The sequence below is a fragment of the Zalophus californianus genome, chromosome 4, assembly GCF_009762305.2.
Source record: "Zalophus californianus isolate mZalCal1 chromosome 4, mZalCal1.pri.v2, whole genome shotgun sequence".
Lineage (NCBI taxonomy): Eukaryota > Metazoa > Chordata > Mammalia > Carnivora > Otariidae > Zalophus > Zalophus californianus.
This window is the reverse complement of record NC_045598.1, coordinates 35,361,693-35,375,243: the sequence shown is the minus strand read 5'-3', so window position 1 is coordinate 35,375,243 and position 13,551 is coordinate 35,361,693. Positions and strand designations below refer to the sequence as shown.

The 13,551-nt window shown below is 40.9% G+C and overlaps 1 protein-coding gene across 4 annotated transcripts in view; it reads left to right on the top strand.

Annotated features, from left to right (window-relative positions):
* The first annotated feature begins 4,064 nt into the window (after positions 1-4,064).
* The window catches only part of EIF2B3 (eukaryotic translation initiation factor 2B subunit gamma), a 127,534-nt gene continuing 118,047 nt past the window's right edge, over positions 4,065-13,551 (top strand). For 2 of the 4 annotated variants that reach the window (XM_027612248.2, XM_027612222.2), the window contains exons 1-3: positions 4,065-4,124; positions 5,978-6,137; positions 9,449-9,594. In XM_027612248.2, the coding sequence (XP_027468049.1) occupies positions 5,990-6,137; positions 9,449-9,594 (294 nt within the window). In that variant the 5' untranslated portion in view covers positions 4,065-4,124; positions 5,978-5,989. Of the gene's footprint in view, positions 4,125-4,178; positions 4,189-5,977; positions 6,138-9,448; positions 9,595-13,551 lie in introns of those variants that run through there. The other 2 variants (XM_027612230.2, XM_027612240.2) reach the window with 2 other exon arrangements.

Sequence of the window (13,551 nt, the reverse complement as noted above, 5' to 3'; positions counted from 1 at the left end):
AATGTTTTTTACAGTATTCTTACTGCTTTTATGGAGGAAAGAATTTTTGGAAGGACTTTCTCCACCATTTTTACTGATTTCACCTGTTCATTTTGTATTTGCTTATAAATGTATTGGGGGAATCGGAGGGGGAGACAAACCATGAGAGACTATGGACTCTGAGAAACAAACTGAGGGTTCTAGAGGGGAGAGGGGTGGGGGGATGAGTTAGCCTGGTGATGGGTATTTAAAGAGGGCACATATTGAATGGAGCACTGGGTGTTATACGCAAACTTTGAATCATGGAACACTACATCAAAAACTAATGTATGGTGATTAACATAACATAATAAAATAAAATTTAAAAAAAAGTTATAGAGATTTAAATGAGACACAAGTCCCAAATTTCAATAACCTCCATAAAACTCTAAGACTTTATAGCTGCCAATGTGTTCTTTTCCTTGTCCTTCCTCCCTGCCTAACTTTTTCTTATTCCCAAAGTACTTATCACCTTTAATATGCTGTACAGTTTACTCATTTATTTTTTTATAGAGTTTATTTATTTGACAGAGAGAGAGAGAGATCACAAGCAGGGGGAAGGGCAGAGAAGGAAGGAGAAGCAGGCTCCCCGCTGCCCAACATGGGGCTCAATCCCAGGACCCTGGGATCACGACCTGAGCTGAAGGCAGACGCTCGCCAGCCAGGCATCCCTACTCATTTATTATTTAAATCTATTTATAATGTATGCTGCCTCTGCCTGTTAGGATGTGGGTTGGATCCTTTTTTTGTTCACCTTAAGACCTTAGACCTTAAGGGCCTAAAACTGCCCATGGCACATAGTAGTCACTCAGTAGATAGCTGTTCAATAAATAAACTGTGGCTCATCAACCGTACTTTCCAATTTAAAAATGAGGAAAATCAACCATTTGAAAAGTTTTGTTTTCAGTAAAGGAGGAAAAAAAATACCAAATTGACTAAGTCACGTATTTTCTTAGTTGACCCATCAGTTTGTATGTTTGTTTGTTTGTTTGAAGTAGGCTCCACCATGGAGCCCAACTCGGGGCTTGAACTCATGACCCTGAGATCAAGAGTCAGACACTTAACGGACTGAGTCACCCAGATGCCCCCTGACCCATCAGTTTAAAGCATAAATGTCCAGATTCAGACCTTTAAAACCACCAACAATGAAAATTTTGTGTGCTTGAAAGGAAACAGTGAAGTCCCAATTAATGAAGTTATTTTCCAAGCTCTTTATAGAAACACTATAGCATCATTTGCTCTCTAACTTACCATGAATCTATTAGGCAACTGGTGGGCTTATGTACAAAAATAAAACACAAATATTTTAGGACCTGCAACTGGTTGCCAAAGTAGAGTTTCTCTTTTCATTTTTATCTTTCACTCAGTACTCTAAAAATAATAATTTCCTGCCCCACTGACAAGTCCACAGCCAAACGAGTAGATGAATATTATGATGTGGCCGGCAAATTCCCAAAGAGAGAGCTCTTGCAGACCGTGGGAAGAGTATTTCTGAGCCAAGGCCCAACTTTTGAAAGGTTTCTTTTGTCTCCCACAGTTCAAAGAGAACTTTAGAGCTTGACCTTCTTAAACTAGTCTCCACCACATATAAAAACATACATATAAATATCCCTTGGGGAAGAAATGTGAACAGGAAACAAACATTATAGGGAACAGCCTGTATTCAATATGCCTTTATTAAGTACTTCCCATGTAATTCATAAATAAAAATAAATAATAAGCATGAGGCTAGGCATAAGAGATAATATAGACTGACTTAATGAGAAGGAATGTTCTGGAAAAGAGATGTTGTCAGTGACCTGGGCCCTCAGCTCAGTTTTTCCACCACCAAATGGGAGGTCAAGGGAAATTTGTGAGAAAATTTAATTTATTCAATATCATTTACTTAGCATGTCCCAGGTCCTGTGCTAGGACCTGGGGAGAGAGGAGTAAATAACATATTTGTCCTCCAAGGGTTCCCAGTGTGACAGAGAAAACATGAAAAAGGGGATGAAAATCCTTTGTGATGAGTTCCATAATGTAAATACTAGAAGCAGTGAGAGCCAGAAAGAAGGAATCCATGAGGCAACAGTTCCTCAAGTATGCTCTGTGGACCTCTGGGAGTCTTTAAGACCCTTTCAAGGTATCTGTCAGGTGAAAACTATTTTCATAATAATACTAAAATATTATCTGCCTTTCATTGTATTGATATTTGCACTAATGGTGCAAAAGCCATGGTGGCTAAACTGGCTGGTGCTTTGGCATGAATCAAAGCAGTGATACCAAACTGTATTAATATGCATTGTATTCTTCACTGCCACACACTTGCAATAAAATTAAAAAATAAAAATAAAATAATAATAAAGCAAAGTAAGTTTCACTTAAGAATGTCTTTGGGGGCACCTGCATGGCTCAGTTGGTTAGGAGGCCGGCTCTTGGTTTCAGCTTAGGTCATGATCTCAGGGTCCTGGGATGGAGCCCCGTGTTGGGCTCCATGCTTAGTGGGGCGTCTGCTTGGTATTCTCTCTCTCCCTCCTTCCATCCCTCCCCCTACTTGCACTCTCTCTCTCTCAAATAAATAAATCTTTAAAAAAAAAGAATGTCTTTGAGGGAGCAATAACATAATTTTATTAAATCTTGGTCCTTGAGGGTGCATATATTAGGCACTCAATAAATATTGTTGAATGATGTCAAACTCCTTTATTTTTATTGCAAAAATTAAACTCCCTTAGCTTGGAAGGAGCTGAAGCAACTCAAGGTGTAAGAGAGGGACAGAAAAAGAGGAAGCTTCTAAAAGATTAGGTAATTATAGGAATGTGTGGGAAAGAGAGAATGGCTATTGTTCCTGTTATCTACTGTAGCTTACCAACCACCCCAAAACTAACTGCTTAAAACAACAATTATTTTATTATTATCTCTCACAATTGTTGTAATTGTCTAGATGTAGGCATTTGGGGTCTCTCATGCAGTTGCAGCCTCTTAGGTGGACTCCCTAATTCCAGGGAATCTATTAACGCAGCAACCAGAGTGATCCTTTAAGAACCTGTCATACCCGGGCGCCTGGGTGGCTCAGTCGGTTAAATGTATGCCTCCAGCTCAGGTCCTGATCCCAGAGTCCTGGGATTGAGCCCCGCATCCGGCTCCTTGCTCAGCTGGGAGCCTGCTTCTCCCTCTCCCTCTCCCTCTCCCTCTGCCTGCCGCTCCCCCTGCTTGTGCTCTCTCTCTCTCTCTGTCAAATAAATAAATAAAATATTTAAAAAATAAAAAATAAATAAAAACCTGTCATATCATGTCCCTCCTCTGGTTAATTCAAGGTCCTCACAATGGCCTACAAGACCCGTGTGATCTGAATTCTCCACCCAATCTCCCATTGCCTCTTTGACCTTTAGATCATCATTCACTTTCCACCTGGCTCACTTCCCTTTAGCTATATTGGCCTTTCTACTGTTCTTTGAACATGCAGGCTCTTCAGGGCCTTTGCACTCGCTAGCTAGTCTACTTATAAGGCTCTTACCCGGGATATCCACCTGACTCACTCTCTTCAAGCCATTCAGTGTCACTGTCTCAATGAGGTCTTCGCTGACACCCCTCCTCCCACAGTTTTGATGGTTAAAGGTGATTGTTTTCCATACCATCAGAGTCTGGTTCAGAAAGCCGATGTGAGTCTCCACCTTAGACATCGCAGACCTAGAAAGCCTTGGCAATCTCTGACCTGCAAGGGCATTTAGACATTTGTCCACTGGCTAGCCCAAAACTGCGGCTCCCAATCAGCTCTTTTCACAGAGTTGTAATCGGGGCCAGGTCGTAGAATGAGAACTTCTTGAAGCAAGAGACCGTGACTTGTTCCAGTGCGGATTCCAGGGGCCCAGCATTAGGAAGGACACTCAATGGGCGTTGATGATTTGTGAATGAGTCGAAAGGGAACAGACCGCAACGCCTCCTTTCCTCCTGGAAGCACGCGCGCTTTGGGTGCACAATCTATCGCTCCGTGCTCGTCCCTCCTCCGCTGGCCTGCCCCGCGCGTCCCATCGATCTGCTCGGCCATCGCGCGCCTGCGCCTTTGGGCTGTCAGTCGGAGGCGGCGTGGGGAGCGCTGGGAGCTGCTGTGGCGCGCGGGGAGTTGAGAGGTAAAGCTGCGGCTTTTGCGCTGCCAGGCCCCTTACGAGCTGGCTGTTGGGAGTCAGCACCGCGGTGAGGGCCACGGGGCCCCGCTTCAGGCTCCTTGATCCCGGCCAAGGAAGGCCTGATGGGGTGGGCGGGGCTGCAGAGCCCCAGGGTCTCCAGCTCGAGTCCCTGCGCGACCCGGCCAGGCAGCTAAGTGGCCGAAGTAGAAGGGAGCTTGGGGAGAATCTGAGCCAGACACCTTATGCAACAGATGGAGAGGAGTTTCGGGGAGGGGAGCATCTGCTTGAAGTCACAGCGAGTGAGAACGAGATCCGGGACTAGACACTCTTAGCACAGTGCCTGAACTCTTTCCACTTCACCCCTTCATTTATTTATTCTGCCTATTTTTAGTTGTTTGGGGGCAAGGCAATTAAATAGGAATACAGTAAGATCCAGATGAGAGACCAATTATGACAGTGTTTTACCCAGTTACAAAGGGAGAAGGCAATAACTGCTATGATGGAAGCATGTCTGAGAAGCCATGAACACCCTCTTCTATAGATTGGGAGGCTAACGAGACTCGTTGCTGTGATTCCCATCACCCAGTGGCATTGAGGCATTTTGACAGTCCGCTTCAGGGGTCTGTGAGCTTAAGTACCAGGTTCCCTTCTAGGAACTGAGGATGCTTAGAGTTTTAAATGTCAGGCCTCTGGTCACCTCACCTATAAGTGGTAGAACCAGAACTCAAACTCAGGTCTTTTGACTCCGAAAGCGCCAGTGCTCTTTTCATAATAACATGAGATGTGATAGGAATTATATAATGCCAGCCAAATTGAAGTTAAATTCCAATCTGAGGCAATGCTTGCTGGAATTGAAATTATGGGTTTTTTTTTTTTTTAAGATTTTATTTATTTATTTATTTATTTATTTATGAGAGAGAGTAGCAGCAGGAGAGGGAAAAGCAGGCTCCCCGCTGAGTAGGGAGCCAGATGTGGAACTCAATCTCAGGACCCTGGGATCATAACCTGAGCTGAAGGCAGACACTTAACGGACTGAGCCACTCAGGCGCCCGAAAATTACCCTGTCTTTCGGTTGTAGATGTTGTGCAGGAGCCTTCACTTTATGCCTTGGGTGTACTGGGTTTAAGTGCTGCAATTTAAATATTGCTGAGGGGGGCGAGCCCGCATGGGGCTCCCTGCTCCGCGGGAAGCCTGCCTCTCCCTCTCCCACTCCCCCTGCTCGTGTTCCCTTTCTTGCTGTGTCTCTCTCTGTCAAATAAGTAAATAAATAAAATTAAAAAAAAATATTGATGAGGGGCCCAGGACTTATCATAATTTTGGGCAAAAGTGCAACATTATTTGCCAATTTGGTGTCAAATTTTTTTTTCTGAATAGTACATTTCACACTTGTATTTAAAAAGTTATATCGTTTGTTGTAAATCAAGAAGTACTTTTATTTGGGGCGCCTGGGTGGCTCAGTCGTTGGGTGCGCCTGCCTTTGGCTCAGGTCATGATCCCAGAGTCCTGGGATCGAGCCCCCCATCGGGCTCCCTCTCGGTGGGAAGCCTGCTTCTCCCTCTCCCACTCCCCCTCCTGTGTTCCCTCTCTCACTGTGTCTCCCTCTGTCAAATAAATAAAATCTTTTTTAAAAAAAGTACTTTTATTTTAAATCAGTAAGGAATTATCACCTTTTACTATGCGCCTTTTCTGTGGTAGTTGCTGTAAAGAGATTCTTTTGAAGGTCAAACTTTGTTTAGTACCTTGAGTTTAGAAAAAGGAATTAATCTGATTTGTTTCTACCACTGGGCTCTGCAAATCTAGGTTCAGATATAAGCCTACATTTGTGTTTATAGCAATTGTTATTTTTTCTATGACAGCAGTTTGTGAAAATGGAATTTCAAGCAGTAGTGATGGCAGTTGGAGGGGGATCTCGGATGACAGACCTGACTTCCAGCATTCCCAAACCTCTGCTTCCAGTTGGGAACAAACCTTTAATTTGGTACCCATTGAACCTGCTTGAGCGTGTTGGATTTGAAGGTGAGCTATGACAATTACGTATACTCATAAAACTTAGGGGATGTTTGATCCCAGTGATTTTTCAGCTTTATGAGGGTGAGAAAGGATGAATGAGAGAAGACCAGGACTCAGCATTGACTGAATACTGGCCTCTGTAAATTAAGAACATAGGAGTATTCTATTGCCGTGTAAAAAGGTTGAGAAGACAGCACTGATACTATGTTAGAGCTGCTCTCTGCAGTGATCCAAGATGAACCCTGTAAGGATATCAGAAAGAGCACAGTCGGAATCCAGGTTAGTACCTCATGGTCAGTAGTTACTGTGAATCTATATGTACCCGGTAATATATTAATATATTAAGGGGCACAGTACTGGGAAGATAACTCAGGCCCTGATTTCTAGGACCTTATAATCTAGATACAAATATAAATAGAGGGGACATCACTACAGATCCTACAGACATTAAAAAGATAGCAAGTAAATATAATGAACAACTTTATGGTAATAAATTTGACAACTTAGATGCACATTTTAGAAATATTGCTTTGGAAACTGTATAAAGAATGGATTCGAGGGAGTCAAGACCACAAGCAGGTAGATGAATTGGGAAACTGATACAGAAGTCCACACCAGCAATGAAGAGGACCTGAACTAAAGAAGTAGCACTAAGAATGGAGAAGAGGGAACTTTTGAGAAAGTTGATGATTAGTGGGGAGGGAGAGTGGAGAAGGAGAGAAGAGTTCCCTCTACTTTTTGCTTGGGTGACTAAGTGACTAGATGGTGATATGAGTAACTAGGAAAGATATTATGAGTCAAGGAACAGGTTTGAATGAATATAATGAATTTCGCTTTGGCCACAATGAGTTTGAGGTATCCTATAGTTAGATAAAGCAAATCTGAGTACCAGGTGGAAGTGGTGTCAGATCCTGGGGCACAGTCTCATGTTCCAGTGTTCATTGTACTATGAGAATTGCCTTCCTGAGACAGACCCATGAACATTTCTGTGCAGTGGTCTACGTGACATTGATGTTAAGAGATGTTAGAAAAGATTTTCTTTTTATTATTTATTTTCTTTTTAATATTTTATTTATTTATTTATTTTTAAAGATTTTATTTGACAGAGAGAGAGACAGCAAGAGAGAACACAAGCAGGGGGAGTGGGAGAGGGAGAAGCAGGCTTCCCGCCGAGCAGGGAGCCCGATGTGGGGCTCGATCCCAGGACCCTGGGATCATGACCTGAGCCAAAGGCAGACGCTTAACGACTGAGCCACCCAGGCGCCCCGATTTTATTTTATTTTTAAAGATTTTATTTATTTATTTGAGAGAGGGAGAGAGCACAAGCCGGGGGAGCAGCAGAGGGAGAGGGAGAAGCAGGCTTCTCCCGCTGAGCAGAGAGCCCGATGCAGGGCTGGATCCCAGGACCCTGGGATCATGACCCGAGCCCAAGGCAGCCGCTTAACCAGCTGAGCCACCCAGGTGCCCCTAAGATTTTGTTTTTATTTATTTATTTATTTTTAAAAGATTTTATTTATCTATTTGACAGAAAGAGACACAGTGAGAGAGGGAACACAAGCAGGGGGAGTGGGAGGGAGAGAAGCAGGCCTCCCGTGGAGCTGGAGCCCGATGTGGGGCTCGACCCCAGGACCCTGGGATCATGACCCAGGCCGAAGGCAGATGCCCAACCAACTGAGCCACCCAGGCGTCCCTTTAATACACTTTAAAATATCATACTACCCTTTAATAACTCCTTGTGGATTTGTCATCAGTAACTTTTTTTTCTTTTACTTTTGCTATATCTTCAGTTTTGTTTGGGGGTTGCCTTTTATGGTATATTTAATACCCACTATGTAGGAAATTTTTTCTCACTAAGGCTCACTCAGAAATTGATGAGTGCCTCCTAAACACAGGATTCTGGAGTTTAATAGCAAAGTCTGTGTTCACTTTCTTCATATTGTTCATGAGTTTAGAGAAGTTAATGTGGCTCTGCTTAGCGTTTTTCTTTCTCTCCACACATACGTCTTAGTCCAGTTATTAGACTGTCCCATATTTGCAGTTACTCTCTTCATTCTATCCACTCTACCTAAAATGTTCTCTCCAAAAAAATAAAATAATAAAATAAAATGTCCTCTCCAAAATGTTATCTTATCTTCTCTTTGAAATTCCAAACAGCATCAATCACCCTGTCCTTTATGGTTCCATCACATTTTGTTTTTCTATCTCAGTACCAACCAAGGCCTGTTTTATGCTATAATTAGTGGCATGGAAGACTGATCTGAGAGCAGTACTATACCTCATTCATCTCTGTAACATCAGCATTTACAGAGTGTGTACTAAAGAAGTTTTTGGTGGTCTTGAATGTATCTTGGCTTATCTCAAAGGCCATCCCTTCCAGGAAGCCTTCCATAGTCATTTCTCCATAATTTCTCCATGTTAGGTTTCTTAAGAATAGGAACCATGTTGAGTTCATTTCTGACTTCTCAGTGCCTATTTTTCCTTTACATATTAAGTGTATTATTGGTTGAATGAGTTGGTTACTAAAAGCAAAGCAGGGAATGGAAGAAAGATGAGAGAAGGAAGGAAGGAAAGTTAAATGATTTGGAAAAGAAAGGAAGAAAGAAGAGAAGGAAAGAAAACAGAAAAGTATGATTACAGTGAAAGGGAGAGATAATTGTTACCTGAAACACTATCATGGAACAAGTGGAAATTGAGATGCTAAAATCTGATCTTCAGACATCAGCAACACATATTATGTTGTAGTGAATTACATTACCCTATCAAAGATCCATAACAAAGATGCCCAGTTTTCTGTCATTGGTTACCAGCTATATAGATAAAATGAAGACATCTGTTATGTGGAAATTGCCTTTTAGTAGCGTTCATTGTGATCCTCAATGAAGTACTCATGGCTATCTGTTGGGAAGTGGTGATGGCTCCTCCTCTGTAGTGAATGAAGATTTAAAATGTGATCCCATTTGTATCTGCTTTGATGAATGCTCTTCTGAATTCTTTACTTCAAGAAGTGGCATGTAATAACGTGTCTATTCATCAGCGTCTAATCATCAGACTTGAGTTTTATCTTGAGTCCATTGCTTACTAGTTGTGTGACCCTGAACAAAGTCACTTAATATCTTTTAGTCCAGGTTCCCTCATTTGTAAAATGAGATTGTTGTAAGAATTGAGAGAATGCCCGTAAATACATTGAAAAGGCTCAATAATATTAGCTGTTATTATTAAATCTAGAAACAGACCAAATCTAAATGAAATGGTGAAACCGCTGTCTAAAGGAATGAGAGTTTTTGTGTTTTTCCTTCCTTTTCCCTTTTGTGCTGTAGAAGTCATTGTCATTACAACCAGGGATGTCCAAAAGGCTCTATCTGCAGAATTCAAAATGAAAATGAAGCTAGATATTGTGTGTATTCCTGATGAAGCTGACAAGGGGACTGCAGATTCTCTTCGCCAAATACATCCAAAACTTAAGGTGAGAAACTATTTCTTCATTTTTATTATTTATTGAAGATAAATATCACCTTATGTTTTCCCACTGCATTACAGTTTATAATGCTTTTTTGAAAATATATTCTTGCATCACATATTTTGTTGCCCATGTACTCTTCAGCCACTTTTTATTTATTTATTTAGTTTTTAGATTTATGTATTTATTTACGTGATTTCTGTACCTAACACGGGGCTCAAACTCATGACCCCAAGATCAAGAGTCACATGGTCCTCTGACTGAGCCAGTCAGGTGCCCCATTTTGATTATTAATGAAGATTTAGACATTTAGTTATCACAGTCACTGGTTTCCAATATTTTTGAGTAATTGTACATCTTTCTAAAAAAGATATATTTTTTTAAAAAAAGATTTTTTATTTATTTGAGAGAGACAGAGAGAGAGAGCATAAGCAAGAGCACAAGCAGGGAGATGGGTCAGAGGGAGAGGGAAAAGCAGACTCCCCACTGAGCAGGGAGCCCAACACGGGGCTCAATCCCAGGACCCCGGGATCATGACCTGAGCCGAAGGCAAACACTTAACCAACTGAGCCACCCAGGTGCCCCAAAAAAGATATATTTCAAATGTGCTTTTAAAGATTCCATTTAGGGCGCCTGGGTGGCTCAGTTGGTTAAGCGACTGCCTTCAGCTCAGGTCATGATCCCGGAGTCCCAGGATCGAGGCCCACATCGGGCTCCCTGCTCAGCAGGGAGTCTGCTTCTCCCTCTGACCCTCCCCCCTCTCATGCTCTCTCTCTCTCAAATAAATAAATAAATCTTTAAAAAAAAAGATTCTATTTAAATGGGGGGGTGGGGGGATGGGTTAGCCTGGTGATGGGTATTAAAGAGGGCATGTTCTGCGTGGAGCACTGGGTATGATGCACAAACAGTGAATCATGGAACACTACATCAAAAACTAATGATGTGATGTATGGTGATTAACATAACAATAAAAAATTAAAAAACAAAAAAAAGATTCCATTTAAATGAAGTTCATGAACAAGCAAAATTGATTGATTAATTGATTGATTGAGAGAATGCATGCATGTGCAGGGGTACAGGGGCTGGGGGTGGAGGGAGGACAGAGGGAGAGGGAGAGAGAATCCCCAGGCAGACTCCATGCTCAGTGCAGGGCCGGACTCAGGGCTCAATTCCACAACCCTGAGATCATGACCTGAGCTGAAATCAAGAATTGGATGCTTAACTGACTGAGCCACCCAGGTGCCCCCATGAACAAGCAAAAGTTAATCTACAGTGATTAAAATCAGAGCAGCAGTTGATTCTGCAGATGACAAATTGACTGGAAAGAATACAAAGGAATTTTCAAAAATTCCAGACCCTTACCCCTACAACATGATAACATTTGACCTTTTGATCTACTTTGATTAGATACTAACAACGCATATGAATATGAGGGCACAGTCTCCCTACTGGCCTGTGGCCTATGAACTGAGAAATATACACTGTACGCTGTTTTTAAATTGATGTCCTTTGGAAAAAATTCAGTCTGTATGATAATGTTGCCATCTTGTTTGAATTGGGGAGCAGTCTCTCCTGGTATTTCTCGTGACTGCAAACAGATCTATTAATATTTTCAACCTGCCTATGCACTAAAGAACAAAAAATGAATGCAGAAATGTATATGGCCTTTCTCTCCATCCCACCTTTATTGGGGAATAATTTACACACAGTAAAATACAAAGATATTAAGGATATAGTTCAGTGAGTTTTGACAGATACATAAACCCTGAATACCACTACCCAAATCAAGAACATTTCTATTACCTCTGAAAGTTCCTTTGTACTTTTTTTTAGTAAGTCCCTCCCCCTTCCCCTTCTTCACTCCTCCCCCCGCCCCCGCAACCTCCCAGCACCCCTACCCCCCAGAGTCAATTCATATGTTAACTTTGCTTGTTCATGAACTAAATATAATGGAATCATACAATTTTATTCTGGTTTCTTTGGTTCAGCATAATATTTTTCAGACTCATTCATATTGCAGATATAACTAGGTTTTTTTTTTATTCCATTAAATAAATACACCAGTATTTACTCATTTCCCTGTTGATGGTCATTTGGGTTATTTCTAATTTTGAGATATCATGAATAAAGCTGTTATGAACATTGTTTGGCAAGTCTTTTTGTGAAAATATTCTAGGTTGTAGGGTTTACTGTATTAGAAACTGCCATATAGTTTTCCAAGTGGTTATACCATTTTATACTTCCATCAACAATGTGTAAGTGTTGGATTTGCTTCACATCTTCATCAACACTTGGTATTGTCAATCTTTTACATTTTAACCATTCTAGTGGATATATATGTAGTAGTATCTCATGGTTTTAATTTGCATTTCTCTGATAATAGTGATGATAACCACCTTTCCATGTGGTTATTGGCCATTTGTTTATTTTTATGGTGTGTTCAAAGCATTTGCCTATTATTTTTTAATATTTTTTTTAAAGATTTTTATTTATTTGACAGAGGAGCACAAGCAGAAGGAGAGAGAGGGAGAAGCAGGCTCCCTGCTGGGCAGGGAGCCCGATGTGGGACTTGATCCCAGGACCCTGGGATCATGACCCGGGCCGAAAGCAGCTGCTTAACCAACTGAGCCACCCAGGCATCCCAGCATTTGCCTATTTTTAAATTGAATTGTTTACCTTTTTATTATTGATTATAGAAATTCCTTATGCATTCTAGATGCAAGTGTTTTGTCAGATGTGTTGTGAATATCTTCTGCTAGTCTGGGCTTGCCTTTTTACTTTCTTAATGGTGTCTTTTCATGACCAGAAGTTTTCAATGTTGATGAAATTCAAATTATTGCTTTTTTTCTCTTATGGCTAATATACTTTTTGTGTCCTAAGAAATTTTTGTCTTTCCCAAGCTTGTGAAGATTTTTTTTTTTTTAAGATTTATTTATTTGAGAGAGAGAAAGGGAGCATGTGAGTGGGGGAAGGGACAGAGGGAGAAGGAGAGAATCCCAGGCAGACTTCCCACTGAGCATGGAGCCCCACATGGGGCTCAATCTCATAACCCTGAGATCATGACCTGAGCCAAAACCAAGAGTTGGACACTCAGTCAATTGAGCCATCCAGGTGCCCCAATGAAGATACTCTTTTATGTTTACTTCTAAAAGCTTTAGCTTTTATGTTTAGATGTCTGCCCCATCTTGATTTAATTTTGTATGTGGTATGAGGTAGGGATAAAATTTACTTTTTTTCTATATGGATATTTGTTCCAGCACCATTTGTTAAAAAGACTTTACTTTCCCCATTGAATTGCACTGGTGCCTTCATTGAAAATCAACTGATCCTATACGTGTGGTCTGTTTCTGTTTTCTGTATTTTGTTTCATTGGTCAATTTGTCTGTCTTTACTTCAATACCACATTGAATGATGTCTTGATTATTTTAGCTTTATAGTAGGAATTGAACTGAATCTATAGATTAGTTTGGGGAGAATTGCTATCTTAATATTGATTCTTCCAGTCTTGAACATCTGTTTATTTAGGTTTCTTTTAATTTCTCTCAATAGCATTTTATGATTTTCAGTGTAGAAGTTTTGAACATCTCTTGGTAAATTATTCCTAGGTAAATGTTTTTAATGATGTTGTAACTGGTGCTTTTTACTCTATTTTTCGACTGTTTGTTGCTTGTATATAGACATAAAATTGTTTTTTGAAGATTGACCTTGTCAAATTGTAGATTCTTTAGGATTTTCTATATACATCATCATGTTGCTTGTAAATAATAACAGTATTACACCTTCCTTTTTAATCTTTATGCTTTTTTTTTTTTTTGGTCTCTTCCCCTGGCCAGGACTTCCAGTGCAATGTATTATAGGCATTTCCATTCACTTTTGTCCTCTCTTTTTGTTTTCCTATGCTTCCATCCAAGTAGGTTTTCGTGTTTCTGACTGGAGAGGAGATTTCCAATACCATAATGTTGG